This window comes from Orbicella faveolata, unplaced genomic scaffold, assembly GCF_042242905.1.
Source record: "Orbicella faveolata isolate gen_17 unplaced genomic scaffold, um_ofav_v1 contig_47, whole genome shotgun sequence".
NCBI lineage: Eukaryota > Metazoa > Cnidaria > Anthozoa > Scleractinia > Merulinidae > Orbicella > Orbicella faveolata.
Window position 1 is genome coordinate 1,457,805 of NW_028301577.1, and position 19,363 is coordinate 1,477,167.

Here is a 19,363-nt window from a genome sequence, read left to right on the forward strand (position 1 = left end):
CAATTGACCGGACCGAGGCCGCATTAAAGATGGCGGGAAGTTTGTTCCTATTCCTGTTGGTATAACGCATTGAAATAGTTATTTTCTTTTGTAAAAATATGGTCCAGTTACAGATTCGGGATGTGGATATTGATTTTCCTTTTCCACCATACGACTGTCAAGTTTCTTATATGGAGAAAGTTATCCATTGTTTGCAAGAGGTAAGGCAAAACTCATACGACTGATAGATCTGTCGACGGGACGGACCTGCTCACGCAAGGAGCGAAAATTAGGGGAAATGATCCAAGAGCGTGGCTTTTGATAAACTATAATTTCAGTTCACAGATTATTGTACACTAGAAGTTTATGCGGTTCAGTAGAGATCGTGATCAAGTGACCACTGAAAACAATTCAGTGAGCTGCTAATCTTGGCAACACATAACAATCATTACACGACTTAAGGATTGTAATCATAAAGATATGCTTAAGCTTGTGTATATAAACCCTCGAATTAGCGCCCCTCCTCGAATAAGTACCCCCTTCGATTAAGCACCCCTCCTATCGGCCGAAATTTAAAATAAGTGCCCCCCTCGAAGAAGCGTCCCCCTCCCCTCCCCTCCCCCCATTTTGGGGACAAGTAATGAGACAACAAAGGATGTATAGTTTTTGTCATGTAGCAGTAGATTTGTACATTGTTTCAGTTTATGAACGCATAGGTGAACATGTTGAACATGTTAAGTACTAACAGTGCCCCCTTGAATAAGCGCCCCCCAGTCTTCTCCTAAATTTGAAATAAGCACCTAGGACGCTAATTTGAGGATTTACAGTAATTGCAATAACGTTGTCATAGAAAAAAGCAAAAAAGCAAAAACCCAAATAGGAATTTATTAGCCAAATTAAAATTTCCATTGCTTTCAGATACTGTACATGAATGAAAAATATAATGTACATGAATAACATGAATGAAAAATGTATTTTTTATTCATGTGCAGTATCTAAGAACAATGGAAATATAAAATTTCCCTAATTAATTCCTATTTGGCTTTTTGCTTTTTTCTATGACAATGTTATTGCAATTAGGTGTATGTTACAAGTTCTAGTGGAACACTTTTACGTTAATCGTGCACCCCTCTCCCCCCAATCATGCCCAGAGGGTCTTTACCTACACTTAAAACTTAGGCCCTGACCGCATTTTTGTGTGAAAACACCTACTTTTTAAAGCGTTTTTGCCTTAGTATTGTCTACACAAAGTGAGAATGACTTAATAATAATAAATAATAATAATAAAAAGGTTCTTATTGTGCATTTAAAATTCTCAATGCGCTTACAATTGCATATTGTTAAAAAGAATAAAAACCTAACTAAACAATGCAATTATTAAAATCTATGACTAGGTTAAAGACTATTACAAAAAAGAAATGTTTTAAGGTTCTTTGTAAAAATCGCTATGCTCTCAGACTGTTTGATATAAAAAGGTAGGTCATTCCAAAGTCTCGTGGTGTAAAAAGAAAAGGATCTTTGACCGTATGTACATATTTTCACTTCCGGAACTTGTAAGAGTAATTGGCCAGATGATTGAAGAGAACAGGCTGGTTTATAGGCGTTACAGGCGTTTATAACTTTTGGGCAAGTACATGATTGTTACAGCTTGCTCAAGGGGAAAGCCTTTATTGGTGCCTGTTAAGTGTACTGTTCCCTTGTTGACAGATGTCATGTGACCTCAAAGTAGCCAATGAAAATGCATGCTGTTGGGGAAACAATTCCAGCCATATAACAATATTATAGGTTGTGAGTTTGAATCCCATTCAAAGCCTGAATATTTTTTCAGGTCTTTTTTCCAGTAGCGTCATGGCTGCATTTGCATCTATCCTCATGCCTAATATTAAGGTTTTTATCAATGCTAGTTTGGGAACCAACACCTAAAGTAAAAGAATCAATAAGTGTATCAAATCAATTAATTTTCTGCATTTGAATAAATTTTCTTCACATGGAATAAGAGGGCAGAGCAGGTCTTTATACTGGACAGATAGAACACTTAATCTATCATGTATTAGGAATCTTGTTGCCGTTAAGTATTTGTAGTTTTCGAGGTCAAATTTCTATGGTACAGCAGATCTAAAGGACTTAATTATGTAGTGAGTACACATTGGAAGTCACAACAACCAACTATGGTAACATAAAATCTCCCCCAGTTAGAGGTGAATATACCATAAAGGAGTAGCTCTATCAACTAATTTTATAGGGCATGTATAGAATAGTGTGCCTGAAAGTACTATCCGCTGAAAGGATTTTTGCCATTACCAATGTTTGTAGGAAAAAAATGGTATTCTGGAGAGTCCAACTGGGACAGGAAAAACTCTTTGTTTGTTGTGTGCAACACTAGCATGGAGAGAAATGTTTGTGGCTCAAATGCAGCTTAACCAGAGACTTTCATCTGATCAAGTTGGTTCAGATTATGTGCAAGCTTTGGGTGAAGAACTACAACAAGCTGCTAAAGGAGATTCTTGGGGTGCATCAGATGGTCATGACAAAGGTATTTATAGGAAGTCTATTTTGTACTTTTTGTTTATAAAAAAAACACTTTTTTGTGTGCTTTGGTTGAATTTTGTTTTTGGAATTTTTATAAAGCAGTTAATGTTTTAATTTTTTGTTTTTCACAAGGATCTAATAAATAAAAGACAAAAATTTCAAAACCAAACATAAGTTTTAACAATGATATCAATCAATCAATCAATCAATCAATCAATCAATCAAACAATAAATCAATCAATCCTTTTGTGAAGTTGATTTAAGTTGCCATGCTAACAAGTTTAATCTTTACTTAGATTGCAAGTTTTCATTGTGCTTCACAAAATTAACTAGTATGATATTTGGTTGTTCTATTCAAGCTGACAGCTAGTTACTCCTTGTGAATTGCAGGCTCATTTTTTGAACCACCAAGAATTCTATACTCCTCAAGAACACATTCCCAACTGTCACAAGCTGTGCAGGAACTAAAGAATACAATATACAGGTGAGACTTCACACGTTCATGGATGTTACTCTTGTAATACATTGCTTAAAACATGCTTTGGTTGTTCTTCTTTAAAAGGCCCAAAGTCAGTATTATTGGTTCACGTGAACAGCTTTGTATCAACAGTGATGTACTAAAGCAAGAAAATAACTCGGCTAAGGTGAGAAAAGCAAAATGTTCAAAAAGTTATTTTCAGGTTGTCAAGGGTCAAACATTGGAATAAAGTCATTGTTATTAAACATCACAACATCAATGTTTCCGTTAGGGTAGCTTGATCTGATTTTTGAGTAACGGTACTGTCCAACTTTGAGCAACTAGGGCACCACCATTCTCAATCCAACAGAAAATCGAATGTTACTGGTGTGTTAGAGAAAGATGAAAGTTTCAAGTGAGGTAAGTTTTACTAAGATCTGAATTACCATAGCAATGTTATGACATCATACCCCATTTTACTTGAGATCAAATAACTTATCATGAATGGATAATTTTGGAATTTTGATGTCAGAATCTAAGAGCTAACATAGTGGTCTGAAAGATTGCAAAATTTAAAAAAATCTCTGAGAGTGTTTTTGAGAAAATTGCAGGTGAAGTTTCAAGGTGTCAAAATACAACAAAAGTAAAGCTGTTTTAAACCGTTATTGCAAACTGTCTAGAAGACTTGACTAAATGGTATCCTGGTCTTAAATGAATCTTATATAACTATTAACATCTAGTTACCTCGAGTGACAATCTAAGAGAAATAACTTCATTTGATTGTCAGATATATTGGCTTGAATATCATCTAGTGTGGGGTGTTATTTTGCTTTTTATCAAAAATTGCCCATACAATTATTAAATTGGAGGGGGAAATTAAAATACACTCCATGAATTTTTTTTTTAGACTCAGACCTCAATGAGATAAATCCATATTCAACGTAATACTGGAGTTTCAAATTAACTGAAACATTTTAAGGCCACTGATTTTCAACCTCAACTCAGGAAAATGTTGGGCTGATTTTCACTTGTGTTGTTTGTTGACTTTATTATAATTTTCTTTTGTCTCGAATCACTATGCCATTGTAAATTTATGTATATCATAAATTCATAAAACATGCGATTGCTTTCCGACATTTTCCTGATTTCTGTGGGGTTGATAATGGTGGTGCCTTAGTCGCTCAAAGTTGAAAAGCATTGTTACTCAAAAATCTGATCAAGCCACCTTAATGTGTTCCAGTTTATGCACATCAGTAAAAAATGCTTTTTTGCAGGAAGTTATGTTTTTTCCCATAGAAGCTAAAAATCTCTCAAAATTTGATATTTAGCTTATTATACATAAAGCACTAGGTATAGTTAATTATAATTAAATTATAGCAGTGAGAGATGTTTGTTGTTTTGTTACTGATAACAGGTTCACACATGCAGAGCAAAAGTTCAGGCTAGAACATGTCACTTTTACAACAACCTGGAAGGTAACAGTAAGAATAATCTCACTTTCAAACAACTGTGGATCGACAAACTATCTTGCATGTCAGAAGTAAAACTAGTTTACAAATAGTGCTAGCAAGCTTGTGCTCAGTCTTGTTGTTGGTGTTGGTCATCAGAAAAAGAGGTGTCGACCCTTGGAACAAGATATACATTGTGCGGTTGATCGCTTCCCTGACTTATGCTGCATGAAATACTTTTTAAATAATTAACTTGTCTAGGCATTAACAGACAGGACTACAGTTAATAATTTTATATTTTTGGTAGCAGTAGTAGTGGTAGTATTTAGTAGCAGTAGTGGTAGTGGTAGAAGTAGCAGTAGCCTTAGCCTTAACCGTAGCCGTAACTGTAGTCGTGGCCATAGCCGTAACAGTAGCCGTAGACATAGCCTTAGCAGTAGCAATAGTAGCAGCAGCAGCAGCAGCAGCAGCAGCAGCCAGATCTGTTCAGGGTTCCTGAGTTGTTTATTTGCTGGCTGCCGTGCTCCTACACATTAGCAATGTTCAGCCCAGTCCCTTGGTATTTTTTCTTGTGTTGATGACCACTATTCAGGGGCTTGCTTGGCTGTCAAAAGACACACAAAAAAGGTTGGGGCTGAGAAAAGAAACAAGAGAAGGGTTTAGACTGGGAAGAGAAACAAGGAAAGGAACTAGGCTAGAAAAAGGCAGATTGTCTTTACTGTAGGTATTGACCAACTCTTGACCAATATATCAGTCGCGAGTCGGTCGATAGTCAACTGATATGTCAGTCGACAGTTGGTCGACTCTTGGTTGATAGTCAGTCGACAATAGGTTGACAACCACGCAATAGTCAGTCATTATAATGACCAACTATTGGCCGAGTATCATTCGATATTTTGTAGACACATCTCGATTGAGTATTGGTAATATGTCTGTGGTATATTGATCAACTGCTGGTGATATATTAGTCAACTGTCAGTGGTATATCAGTCAACTCTCGGTTGAATATCAGTCATGTGTTGAGTATCGGTATATTGTTCAAGTGTGTTAATTTAGCAATTGAGTCCAATGGCTCCTGTTTAAAGTGATGATATTAATGCTATCATGTGATGGAGGAAATTGAATATATATTGATCAACTATCGGCTGACTCCTGACGTATGTATTTACTAACTATCATCTGACTATTGACTGAGTGTTGACTGATTATTGGGTGATACATCAGCCAAGTATTGACTGCCTCTTGACGGACTATCTATATCTTCTGACTATCGACTGAGTGTCAATCGACTGAGTGTCAATCCACTATTGACCGAGTATCGACCAATGTTTGATGAATTATCGGCGAAGTATCAGCAAAGTGTTGGCAAGGTGTCAATGCACTAAAAGCTATGTTGGCCAACTATTGACCGAGTCTCGACTGACTCTCAACCAATTGCCAAGCAACTATCGACTGCCTGTCAACTGACTATTGACTGACTGTCATCTGATACATCAACTGACTGTTGACCAATATATCAGTTGAGAGTACATACGTTAAACATGATCCAAAAAGACTAGGGCTGAGAAAAGAGACAATTGGAGGGACTGGGCTGGAGATAAATGAAGGGTTAGTCAAGACAATTAGACCCCTTGCTGTTGTTTTCATTTGAGTTATTGGTGTCAACTTGACTACACTTTGCTCACTTTTTGTTCATTCAAAACTTGAGCTTTTGGTGTAATATTGTTCAGTATAAACTATATGCGTCAGTGCATTGTACCTGTTATTTAAAACAGCCAACAAGGCCAATAAAGATTTTACTCAAGGTATCCTTGACATTGAAGATTTGGTGGAACTTGGACAGAAACACAGGTGAGTAATGACCTATTGACAGTTGTAGTCTTCAGTAACAGATGATGTCTCAAGTTCTTTTACTTAACTTTTGAGGAGTTCAAATAATGGTGAAAGCAGCCATTTATCAAGAGTTTGACCACTAATTGTAAGCCAAAAATAGTGCAGCTTCAATTTGGACATTCTCTTCAGATTGTATGAGGTCAACATGATTAATCACAACCTTTGTTAAGTGGTATCACTTAGCTATCTTTACTGCATCTTTCATCAATGAAAGTGGAAAATTGTTACCATATTAATTTTGTTAATAAAGGGATATTTGTTGCTGGCTGTGCTGCATCTTTTAGATAGTTCATACAGCTTAAGAATGCAACTGGATAAAGATCCAATCATGATATGAATAATTGATGATCATAGTAGGTATTTTATTTTTTTAACTCAAGACTTCTCTTTTTACTCAGAGTATGCCCTTACTATATGGCGAGAGAATTAAAGACTAGTGCAGACATTATATTCATGCCTTACAATTATCTACTGGACCTCAAAGTAGGTTTAAGACACATTTTAAAATTTTGTATGTTAATTTTGTGAAATATTTGCTTTTGTATGAATAGTGTTTATATGCTACCTATAAAGAAATTGATCATAATTATTCCTATCTGTTGGGCAGTCTTGATGCTAGTTTTCTTAGGTGAAACAATTACTAAAGGAATCCGCAGTCGAGTGTTGATCGATACCCTTGATCGACCCTCAATAAACGTACCATCAACATCTTGATCAACACTCAGTTGACATCTCCATTGATACTCAGTCAACAGTTGATTGACAGTCGGTTGACAGTCAACATATTTTCACAGACACGCCTTCGAGTGTTGAGTGATGCATATGAGTCAGTCGGCACTCTGCCAACTATCGACCAACTGATGATCGAGTGTCTATCAAGATGTCGATTGAGTGTTAATTTAGTGTCAATTGAGGGTCGATCAAGGGTATTGATTGACACTTGACCACAGATGCCTTTAGTACGCATGATCCCAATTCTGAAGATCTTCTGTCCTTAATGACTCTTTCTCTCCTTTACATGAACTTTACCAGTCAAGGAAAGCAAATAGTGTAGATATCTCTGGCAGCATTATACTCTTTGATGAAGCACATAACTTGGTAAGATAACACTTCTAGTTTACTAATCACCTTGAGGAAATATTAGCAAAGCACACAGTTAATAAAGAAGAGAATTGAAGTAATATTGAGTGATTTTAACTATGGATGTAATTAGAAACTTGACTAAAGTTTGAAATATTTGGATATCAAACACCATTCCGTGTCTTTACTTTGATAATTATTGGACTGTACAGTTCATATCTGATCGTAATTGCATGTTTAAATGTTTTAAATGTTTATCCTTTTAGGAAAAGACTTGTGAAGAAACTGTGTCATTTGACCTGACGTCATTTGATATAGCCTCATGTATAGAAGATGTAGCACAGTGCATTGAATTTATTGAGTGCCGCGAACATAATGAACTGCAGGACACTAATGATGCAGCAGGTAAGCACAGTGCAAGTTACAAGTGTGTACATTCAGCTTATAAACACTTCTACTGGTAATCATCACTGAACATACTTAATTTCTTTTGTTGTTAATTTTAAGCTGATGTGGATATTGACAAGGAAGACCTTGCTCGCCTTAAGTGTAAGTGTAATATGTAGATTTAGTCAAGCCTAAAAGTGGAGCTCCTGATTACATTAAGTTAACCTGGCTTGAGAATGCGATCCAATTGAAAACAAGTAGCTTGGCAGCGGTCAACTTTAGAAAAAACCTGTGAACTCAATGTGCTCTAAACCAACCTGAGCCCACTATATGGTCATGTGATAAGGGTCAGCAGATACCTTGTTTTGACAGGTGTCAATTGACCATAACATGGGTGTCCAATATCAAAGATGTATGCTGTAAACCAAGGCAGCGTGCCTCAGTCGACCTATTACAACTTTAGGTGGAGAAAGCCACCATGTTGCACAACTTAGGACCCATGCCCCGCGCTCCATGCTGCTAGCCATGTTGACCATGAAAAAAGAATTGCATTATTTTCCACATAAAATTATGTATTTTAGTCTATGCATGAATTTGGTTGTATTCCTATAGATATGGTACTCTGCTTGGCAGCCCCTTAGACCACTGGAGCTATGCTTTCGTAGTTGGAAACCAGCACTGATTGACTAAACAATAAGCAATATAACAATAAACAGTAAGGTGATATAATTGTACATTTCCAGCTGTCAGAATAACCACCGGGTTTATGATAATTGTTTTGCAGCACTTTTTATTGAACTTGAGAATTTAATAGATATGCAAGAACTGCCAAATGATGGAAATGGTTTAACTAAACCTGGCAGGTTTGTTTGTCTGCCTCTTTTCTTTTTTTTAAGTGATCAATATTGAAGTGTATCAGTCGTATTTTGGTAGTGATGATGTTGAACTTTTCTGTCTGTTCTGAGAGATATAGTTGAAGTATTATAAGTGTCCCTGATTATTACAGGCACTAAAAAAAAAACAATAAAAAAATATCTTATAAGATTTTTTTGAATCATATAACACATATAGAAACAGAAAATAACAGCCTCTTATCAAGTGCATACTAACCTAATGCCAGCATGGCAAGCTACATGTAAGCCTCTCATATTCCTAACAATTGTCCTAAAATTTCTCTAATGTTTACATCAACTTATATCAGCATGCATGTATACTTAAAAATTAATCAGCTGATATATTTCGTTTTGGTTTCTTTGTTTTTGATATGTTTTCTCAAAAGTTTTTTGTCACTTTTTGGTGACTTAGAGGAGACAAACCATTAAGCATCGATGTTCATCATTGATAGCTGATCTCTTCTTTTTTTCTGATTAAATTGCAGTTTTATGTTTGAGCTTCTTGCCAAACTCAATATCAATTTTTCCACCAAAGATCAAGTCTTAGAGCTTATGGATAAGTGTAATACTCTCTTAGTTGGAGGTAAGGCTGCAAAAAATTATCCCCTCCTTTCACCATGCACTGGTTTCATAATAAAATAATTTGTCTGTTATACATGTAGCATGGTATTGTTCACTTTAATAACCATCTATTACTCCAACCCAAGTTGCAAAACTCCATCGAATGATAGACTTATCCTCTCCCACCCAGAAATGACGCAACACTCTGGACAATATTAAAATGTTCCAATATTCTGTTAATAGCAGGTTATGCCACAGTGGACAGCAAAAGTAGTTGAGACACCTTTTGAAAATGGCGCTTTTCAATATTTATCCTTTTATTCTATTTCATTTCCAAGATGCTAGAAAATCAAATTTCACTGTGAAGTGTCTGGACACTTTTGTCACTCATTGTCCCTTTCCTGCCCGACACCTTGCTACCTAAAAGTACCAACAAAATGCCACTTGACAATTTTGCAGTGACATATGTTGCTAGTGAAGTCGTCTTTAGTTTTAAGTACTAATAACATGTGAAGTAAATATTTTATTTTAATTTGAAAATCTGTTTGTTCAATCCAGATACGAGGAAGATCAGGGGAAAACACTTTGCTTTGCAAAAATTTTCTGATGCTTTGCGGGTATTTTTTTTGAAATTTCTATTGTTTTGTTTCATTGTCAAAGCATGATAACAAAAGAACAAACTATTTCTTGTCTTGTTTTATAGGTTGTGTTTAGTAAAGATGCAGCACATCATTCTTCCAGTGTAGATCCAGCTAGGTTTTTCAAGGTATTTTTTACAACATCTAACAGTACATTCTTGTCTGGTACTTGAGATAGTACAAACAGGGATTGCCTGAACATTTTTGCTCAGTAATGTTCAAAAATACTGTTTGCCTCTTGAATTAGATCGCTAGGTATTACTTTTATCAAAACGTTGTTAGTAGTTTCTCAGTTTTGCCACGGGTCAGGAAATAGTCAGGGAAAAAGATTCTTTAAGGTTGGAAAAGTCAAGGAATTTGAGTGAGGGGAAAACTGACATTTTCAAGAAATGTCAGGGAAAATGAAAATTACAGTACAGTATACCATTACTAATTTAATCCATTAAAGGCTGTAAGGAACATTTTCGGCCACTGCGACCTAAACGATGTTTTTCCCTTAATGAAGAAGGTTAAAACTGTTGAAAACATATCAGTCTAAAATGAATGTGTGGAAAGGACAGTGGTAAGGGAGGCTGAAGGCTGCTACTTTATCTGAAGTATTAATTTGTTCAGGGAAATTTTATTTTTATTGGGAAAGGTAGTTAATAGTCGTGTAATATTGAAAAGTTATGTCTGTGGCAACCATGTCTCTGACAGGTTCACATTCAGCTTGAGCCAGACAGTAATAAGAAAAAAAAGAATCTGGATGTATGGACAACAGGATCAAAGATTTCCAAACAAGGTTAATATCCATGTAGATCATAGGCAACTGTCAGCACTATCCTCAGCTTTACATATCTCAACTGTATAGTACAAGAATATCTGTTATCATGAAATTTTGAGGACCGTTTTGAAGACAGATGGAAACAACAAAAACAACAAGTTTATATTGCTACTTTCTTCAGTTCAAGAACATTTTCTGCAGTCATGGTGGCGTATCAAAACCTTCCAGTTTATAAACAGCCACTGAACGTGAATAGCACTTTTCCTTTTTAGCAACTTGCTTGCAATGTCCGTTCATCTGGTAAAGTCTTTATCAATATAGCATCTGGAGGCAGAAAAGGCTACATGCACGATTCTTAACTATAACATACCACTACCAATAATATTAGACACTATCATCCCATTTTAACAGAAAAAAATTCTACTATACTTAAACCGTTGCCAATCTTAGCAATTCTTTGGTCAGTCATAATGCAATTCACATTTTCTTGGTGTTATGTAATTTGTAGTCCATTGTAAAAATTCTTGAAAAGCTGACAGTTTGTTTTGTTGTGAGCAACGCAGGGAGGACATTAAGCTACTGGTGTTTCAGTCCAGGACATGCTATGAAGGATCTGATGTCATGCGGAGTGCGTACAGTGGTACTGACAAGTGGAACCCTATCACCTCTCGCCTCCTTTAGAACTGAAATGCAGATGTAAGACTTTACCTCTTATTCTTTAACACACTCAACCCCGCTATGCCATAGTGACACATGAGGCCTCAGCGTGGTTCCTCCAAGTTTGCTTGTCTTGGGCTAATCCTGTGGCTTTTCCTAGTCCCTAACAGTGATCCACATTTGAGACTGGACTTCACCGGCAAAGGTGAATTTATGAAATGTAGTTTTTATTTTTCTGTTGCCATGCAGTTCCTTCCCGATTCAACTGGAAAACCCTCACGTTATTGAACGACATCAGATGATGGTTGGCGTTGTGACTAAAGCACCTGATGGAGCCACCTTAAATTCTTCTTATGCAACAAGGTGTGTATGAACAAGTCGCTGTCAAATGTATATTTCTAGGACATCGGGAAGTTAATAGTCATGCATTGGTAGAAATATCTTGAACAAGACGTCACCAGTAATTCAAACCACTCCACGGCACCTGCCCGTACTTGGCTTGGAGTCTTGGCAGAACTTTGGGGCTGATATTGCAGGGTCATTTGGTCCCGATCTAAATTGATTGCACGTTATAACCAGTCATAACAAATGTAGAGTAATGTCTGCAGATATGACCATTCCCACGGGCAGATTTATTAACAGTTAAAGAGTGTGAATGTTTTTCTTTAGGTTTACTACAGAATACATGTCAGGTCTCGGCAACGCAATAGGTAAGTAAAAATTGATAACTAGACACGCCTTCGTTTGTATAATACTTCTGGAGACTATGGTAGAATCAAATGATATTTGATTCTTGATTTGTTTAGAGCGTTTGATTGGACAGGATTAGCACGAGATGTAAATAAACTTTTTGCGATGGCTGCTACATTCCTCTTACTAAGTGTTTTTAATAGTTAATTTCTCCAGGATTGTGCCTAATGGCCTTTTGGTGTTTTTCCCCTCCTATCCTGTGATGAACAAGTGTTTGGAACACTGGCAAGTAAGTGATGTATTTCTTTTCTCAAACGGAACTGATATACGGTAGCAGAAAATAAATGATTCCTCTTTAACTTCTTAGATCCAATGAGAATGGAGAGGTGATCTGTATAATGTTCATCACGACACAAAGACAACATAGCACAACTCGTAGTTCATAAACTGTTTTTAAGTTTTTCAACATCTTACCACAAACGTGGGTGGTTTATTGATTAAATTTCCACCAGTGTTAATCTTTGCAACAGTTATTAGAAAGTTGGTCGAAATAGACATACAAAGTTAGTTAAAAGCCAGACTCTCGATATAAGTTGTGGTGATTGATCTTTTGTCGAACAGAATTGTGGGACTTGGTCAAGATTAGAGCAACATAAACCTCTCTTTGCTGAACCAAAAGGAAAAGGCGACTTTATTGAGGTTTGATGCAGTTCATTGTTAGTGTTTATCATTGCTGCGGACCTTCAGCCAAGTTGTGGATCTTGTTTAAGGTTTTAATTGTTATAGACTATTGTCAAACGCTGGTTCTTTGAATTTTGTTTTATTAAGTTAACAGTTTAACAGTCTTCAAATAAATTTTAGTACGTTAAGCGCGCATTTGTTATGTTCATTTGGCAGACAATGGAGCGGTTCTATGAAAAGATCAACGATCCTAACTACAATGCTGCCACGTTTTTTGCTGTTTGCCGCGGAAAGGTATAAGAGCAGTTCTCTTGTCTCCGTTCTCCTGTGCATACGTCATCCTTCCTGTGTGTGCTATTAAACTGAATCAAGGCGTTACAGACAGATACTACATCAACAGGACTGTAACACAATCAATAAACAACCTGTTCTTCTCAACAAGCTGGATTCCGTTTTTGTTATAGAGTGGTTTACAATTGAGTGTCGTAAAACCAAGACCAAATCAATTACTTACCAATAAGAATTAGACTACTCACCCAATCTCAAGCTGAACTAAAACCGAAACCAAAACCAAAGTAATTGCCTGGTTACTTTCGACACTCCATCACTCAATCTCCAGAACAATCGATGTTTTTGAGCTCAGTGTTATCTGCTAGGCCCAACGACGCTTGCCTTGACTTGGGCTGTGTACAGAAACAAAACTCTATAATTGTTTTATTACCCAGTGACAAACATTCGTTAAATTGCGGCTGAAAATGTCAGTTCTTTTTATGATCCACATTAGAATTGTGTCAACAAATCTACACAGCGTGGGGGCAACTTGACATGACACTGAGTGGTTAAATAATGGACTACTCAGGTCGATTTCAATCAGTTATGATGATATGTCTGTTTTGTTTGAAAAACTCTTCTTCAAAGAATTGATGAAACCAGACAGCCATTTCAATTCAGATTCCAGATGAGAAATTTTATGTTGTGTGTCGGCTTGGTCGGTTGTTTGACGTGATATAACCAGTCAATATTTTAGCTCAAACGGGAATAACTTTCCTGTCTATTTACTCCGAACAATTTCTTATGGATGTTTTCAGGTCAGTGAGGGACTGGACTTCGCTGACGTCAACGGCCGCGCCGTAGTTATAACAGGTCTTCCTTTCCCGCCGAAAATGGATGCAAAGGTATCCTCAAAGAAAATCGGCCTTTGCGTTTTTATATAGTGGGCGATATATAGTGTACATGGTATCATTTTAATCATCTTATTATTTCCTTTAGGTTCGGCTTAAGATGAATTTCTTGGACGAAAGTCTTAAGAACGGGAAAAGTTCTGGGGTATTCCTTTTACCTATGTTGTGTTTTTCTAATATTTTCTTTCAGAAAACTAAACACATTGAGACGTCATTTTCTTTTTTACATTACGCAGGGTTTGAGTGGCCGGCAGTGGTACCGTCAACAGGCTTCCAGAGCTGTCAATCAAGCAGTGGGACGCGTCATACGTCACAAACAGGATTTTGGCGCCATTTTACTTTGTGATGCTCGGTTCACATACCCGGATGCACTTCAGCAGTTGCCGTGTTGGATGAGGCCTTACGTGAAAGTTTACAATGAGTTTGGTTTAGTTCAAAGAGATCTTATACATTTCTTTCGCGCTGCTGATAAAATGGTACGTGTCTCACTGTGAAAGTATGTAGCACAACACTAACGACATTCCCAACCTTCGATAAAAGATCGGATCACTGAACATCCATACAACTGACCCTTGATGATCCCTGTTTGTTCCCCACCATTCTCCTCGTCACGTTTTATGTTGATTCGTTGATTCAGTCGCAGTCTGATGTTTTGGGTCTCTTCTGTCTTCCGGTCAACTTTCAATAGACTGTTTTCGATATATTAATATTCAGCTTGGCAGTGAGGCCTAGAGGACACAAACAACGGGAATTGAAAGACACATTTGTTTATTTCTTTTGTTTGTGTCCTCTAGGCCTCACTATCAAGCTGAATTTTAAATATGTCGAAACTGACCAATTGCAAATGATTACAAACGGCCAATTCGCTCCGGGAGACACGCCCTGCAGGGAATCATAGTAGCTGTATTCATCAATCTAGTCCAAGATGATGAATACAACGACCATAATTCCCTGCAGGCGCGTCTCAAAGAGAGAATTGGCCATTTTCGTTAATCAAGCTAGTTTTGTTATGAATTGAAGCCTTTATACATATTCTAGGTGGACAAGTCCTCGATGAAGGCGAAAACGTTTAAAAAGAATTCTGCCCGGGGAGAAAATACGTGCCCGTCAACAGCTACTGACGAAATAACATCACATCTGGTAACAGACGAACTGATCTCTCAGAAGAATATAGGAAAGGAATCCGTAGCTAGATTGACAAACCAGAATAGAGAAGGTATGATCACACTATGGGTTGTCGTATTTGAGTCATCCTCTGCCCTGTGCTGCTACTGCTGGCTTTATTTTTATCGCTCTTTTTTTTTCTTTTTTTCTCACTCTAATCACGTTTCTGAACAATAGTCTTTTAACCTACTGAATTAAATTCAGTGTTATTTTTAATAGACTGACAGTGGTCGGATTTCCTGTTCTCCCTTTTAGCGAATGGTAACACTCGGAACCTTCCCACAAACACAATAACCGTCAACTCTAGATCACTTTACCCACTTACCAAGGTTAAGCGTATTGGCCAAGCGGCGGATCCAGGAGAGGTGCTGGGGAGAGGAGATGTCTGACATGAGACCCAAAGGGCCGATGGTCTCTTTCGCTTTCAAACTGACGCCCTATTTTTTAATCCAGTCCCCGACCTTGTATTTTACATCCGGATCAACCACTGCATGTCAGAACTGTCCACATTTTGTCACGACTGCTTTCAGTTTATTACCCGTATTGTATTTGTTTGTTTATATGTGCCTAAATTTCTTTTAGCACCCGTGTCGTCACTGCGTCTCAAGTATGTGTACAAGTCAGCTGCAGTAAAAGATGAGGCCAACACAACAAAACAAGCGAGTCTAATTGAATCGTTGACAAATTCAGAGGTAAACCTAATCTCCTCCACGTTTTATACCGATGTTGATCGTTTAAACCGGACCCATAGCAGCAGTCTTTTGGGGGAGGGGTGGGGGAAGTCATTGCACACAGACATAATTTACCGGTTGTGACGGTTCTGTTGTAATAAAACCCTTTCAAAAACTAGAATGTACCTAATAAGCAAAAGACAATTCCAATTTCGGGCCATGCACCATTTTTTAACGGCTTATGAAATATTTTAAAAATCGTGAAATCTTGTTGCTGTTGATTTTTTTTTCAGACTACTCGGCAAGTTGATTTACATAGAGAAAGTCCTGATCCAAAGGTGAGGGAGTGTACACCATTATCGCAATATCGTAATTCTCTCCAATGTATCTGGGTTAACTTCAAAAAAGAAAAGTTTGTAGCATTGTAATAATCTCATTGTTTTTCGTCTTCGGCAACTTGTTAATTAACTAATGTTTTAAATTTTGCTCCACGATACAGGAAAGAACGCTTTCTGAAGCGATAATGAAGAGAAAAGACGCGCAGAAAATGTCATTCAAGCCAAAGAAAGTTCTGAAGGTGATGACAAACGAACAAATTATCTACATAAGCGTATTATAGAGATGGTAGAAATTGCAGTCCTGCTTTATCACCCAGTCAGTTCCTGTGTGAATCCTGCTTCAGTAGACTTGACTGCCATAACACCGTGAATAAGCTCAGGCGTGTATTTGACAGTCTTGTCTTCTTTGTTCTGACTTCAGGTGGTTCGCCGCAATGTTGAAGAAGAGATGCCGAGACAGGTCGGTTGAATTTTGAATTTTGTGTCTGTTTGTTTTGTTTTATACTATCGGGCGAGTTTGTCATTGAACACACGCTTCTGCAAGCCTTGGTTTTTGTCTGTCGTATAGCTTGTTCCATCATATGTATCCTGTAATTTTTCTTGGGAGAGTGTCGTGTTTAATACCAGTTGAGCTGGTGATGTTTCAGCTCCTATGTACGAGACTGAGTTAGCTTCATTTCATTTTAGAGTGGCCATCAACAAATGCCAGTGTCATCCAAAGCTCAGAAACTTAATGAAGCTAAGATGTATATAATAAAGGTAAATCCAATAATTGTAATCAGGCATCATTTGTGTCAGTGTTGTCAGTTTTGTCACTGCTAAAACATTATTCGTCCCTTCGGATTCCTTCCTTTTGAGAAGAAAAATTTGATCAATGTCAACCATTTTTGTTAAATTTATCATACGGTAAATCATAAATCCACATAAGTGTTTTGGTGGTAGTGAGTGAGAGAGGGAATGAGTGAGTGATTTTACATAAAGTATAGAAATTGCATGTGTATTAGCAAAATTTCCTATAGCAAAAATAATTTTCGAACATGGTTTTCTGGCTTAGAAAAATAATTTAATTTTATTCATTATGGAACGCTTTTGTCCTTAGCATTTTTCTCTCAGCCTTGAATCTGTTGAACAGGATTGGTGGACATTCTGTAACCAGTAACTGCAGAATTCTTTTACCTTTCTGAAGCTGACCGGTAGTTATGGTCAGTGAATCCAATTTCCCTTTTCGGTATGATTGTGATCGAGTGTTGTATTACCATAGTAAACTAACCACTGGGTCTTAGGTCACTCACAATTAGCTACAATTGAAAATTAGATTTACACGAAAATGACATCATTAATCGTGTAGCGTTTTACTGACAAGGAAACTTGCTGTGTAACAATTAATCTTGTTTCCTGCAGGTGAAAGAAGCACTGAGTGACGAGCATTATAGACGATTTTCTCATATTTTGAACGAATACAAGCAGGTTTGTAATGAAAAGCATGACAAACCACTATAATTCTTTTTAAAGTCCTTGGCTGCTCCTCTATCTCGCAATGTTCTCGTTCGTGTTTTGAGTGTCGCGGACATTCTTCTCGTTCCCAGCTGACTTGTGAGTAAGTCTAACCACTAAACAGCTTCGAGTACTGAAGCACGAATGTGGGATGGGCATCAACTAACAACCAAGGAAAGTCTTTAACTGCTGTGTATGTCCCAAGCATTTCGTGGTTGATATCTTACATTGCCTCTCATTCAGAGCCATGACTTGGACTCTCTTATCAATGGACTTAGACCGCTGTTCACAAGAAATGAAGCGCAGTATCCGTTATTGCTCGGTAAGTGACCGGTGTTGACTTCGTGTAAGGCAGAACTGTGATGTCCATGTGTCCTTTCAACTTCTGATCTTGTTCTCATGTTTTTACTTCTGACAGGTTTTTCGAGTTACATTCGGGACCCAAAAGACAAACTACGTTTTTTCGAGGCTTACAGAGACACCACGGGCTTAGGTGAGGGTCAGATGTCTGCCCCATCTTCCATTAGCCATATTATGTAACACCTCCTTAAATATCTGTTGTTGTTTTTTTTCAGACGTGCCCTTACACTACAAGGCTAGCCTTGCAACTGGAAGGAGAGAAGAGCCGCGGCCAGAAAATGGTACATTAAGCTGTCGTTTTTAGCGTAGTTTATTTGTTTGAGTGTTGTTGCCATGATAACTCACTCGGTTAAAGCGCGAGGTTGGCGAGCGTGACGCACTCGCGAGATGTTTGTGGACACGCAAGCTGTTAGTGCTAAATTACAGTTATCTATTCGAGAAATGTAGCTGGATGATTTGTTTGAGCAGAAAACTGCGATAATGTTAATAACTTTGTTTTCCTTTGCAGACGGTTGTAGCATTGGCAAAAAAAGAAAAACAGAAGAGAACGATCAAATGCTTACTACGGAACAGAATCGAAAATTGGCAAAAACACAAGTGTCAGACAAGGTGAACTGTGTAAAGACTTGTGTTTGTATACTACCTGCAATCTGATCTGCTTGATAACGGTGAACAGTTTCTGCAAAGTCCAAATCAGATGATCGTGTGAACTACAAAGGATTAGCCAAAGCGCAGTATTGATCGGCCAGCTTTCATCTGTTTACAAAACAATAATTTCTCTAATTTCCGGTATTCAACGGATGTTATTAGAAGATTTAACATGCAATAATGACAAATTGTTGACTTTGAAAAAGTATCGACTAGCGTGTTTATAGGTTAATATTATAACAAATTATCAAAAAAGTGTCATAAACTTCTTTGAAGAAACAGACGTTTTGGTGTATAACTCTTCACTGTTCAGAAAGCTGTCTGTCAGCTATTTAACTGCAAGTGTCACGCATCTTTAACGGTTTTTCCGTTCACCACTCGACTAACGTGTATCTGCTTGAGAGTCAATAACATTGTTTTTTATTGTCTGTCTGAAGGTTTGCAAGGCTGGACATGCTGCAAGTCTGACAAGTACCAACTCTGACCTCCTGAACGTCACTAAACATTTAAATGGAGGAAACTCATAGCAGATAGCATGTCGACTAAACACTGAATTTATATTGTAATCTGAAAGTTGCAAGGTCATCTATGCATGTCCAAGAAAAGGGTTTCACCTAGTTATATAATAGTAGTCATATATTTATTTTTCTTCAATAAATTGAATAAATGTTTATAAAGAGGAAGCGGTTTTCGTGACGATAACCGAAAATCAGGGAAGTCGTGTGTGTCGTTGTGGTTACCTTACTATTCGTTGGTCTGGCCTGGGTCTGGCTATTGACTATATCTTGTTCATCACTGATCAGTCCTTTAGACGCCAAGTGACCTACAGCACATCAACAAGCTCTCTCTAT

General features: G+C 37.4%; 1 protein-coding gene across 1 annotated transcript; it reads left to right on the forward strand.

Annotated features, from left to right (window-relative positions):
- The first annotated feature begins 8 nt into the window (after nt 1-8).
- LOC110057116 (regulator of telomere elongation helicase 1-like) lies at nt 9-19,225 on the forward strand. The gene is made up of 36 exons (XM_020763685.2): nt 9-200; nt 2,293-2,512; nt 2,899-2,992; nt 3,071-3,152; nt 4,380-4,440; nt 6,189-6,264; nt 6,705-6,789; nt 7,339-7,404; nt 7,653-7,791; nt 7,894-7,935; nt 8,558-8,636; nt 9,152-9,249; nt 9,786-9,844; nt 9,931-9,993; nt 10,562-10,646; nt 11,192-11,324; nt 11,535-11,648; nt 11,955-11,995; nt 12,179-12,264; nt 12,597-12,674; nt 12,873-12,950; nt 13,745-13,831; nt 13,926-13,982; nt 14,074-14,313; nt 14,876-15,053; nt 15,584-15,693; nt 15,966-16,010; nt 16,172-16,249; nt 16,432-16,470; nt 16,698-16,769; nt 17,412-17,477; nt 17,748-17,826; nt 17,923-17,997; nt 18,080-18,145; nt 18,373-18,473; nt 18,950-19,225. Exons 1-36 carry the CDS (start codon nt 99-101, stop codon nt 19,037-19,039), a joined length of 3,264 nt encoding a protein of 1,087 aa, XP_020619344.2. The 5' UTR covers nt 9-98; the 3' UTR covers nt 19,040-19,225.
- The last annotated feature ends 138 nt before the right edge of the window (nt 19,226-19,363 follow it).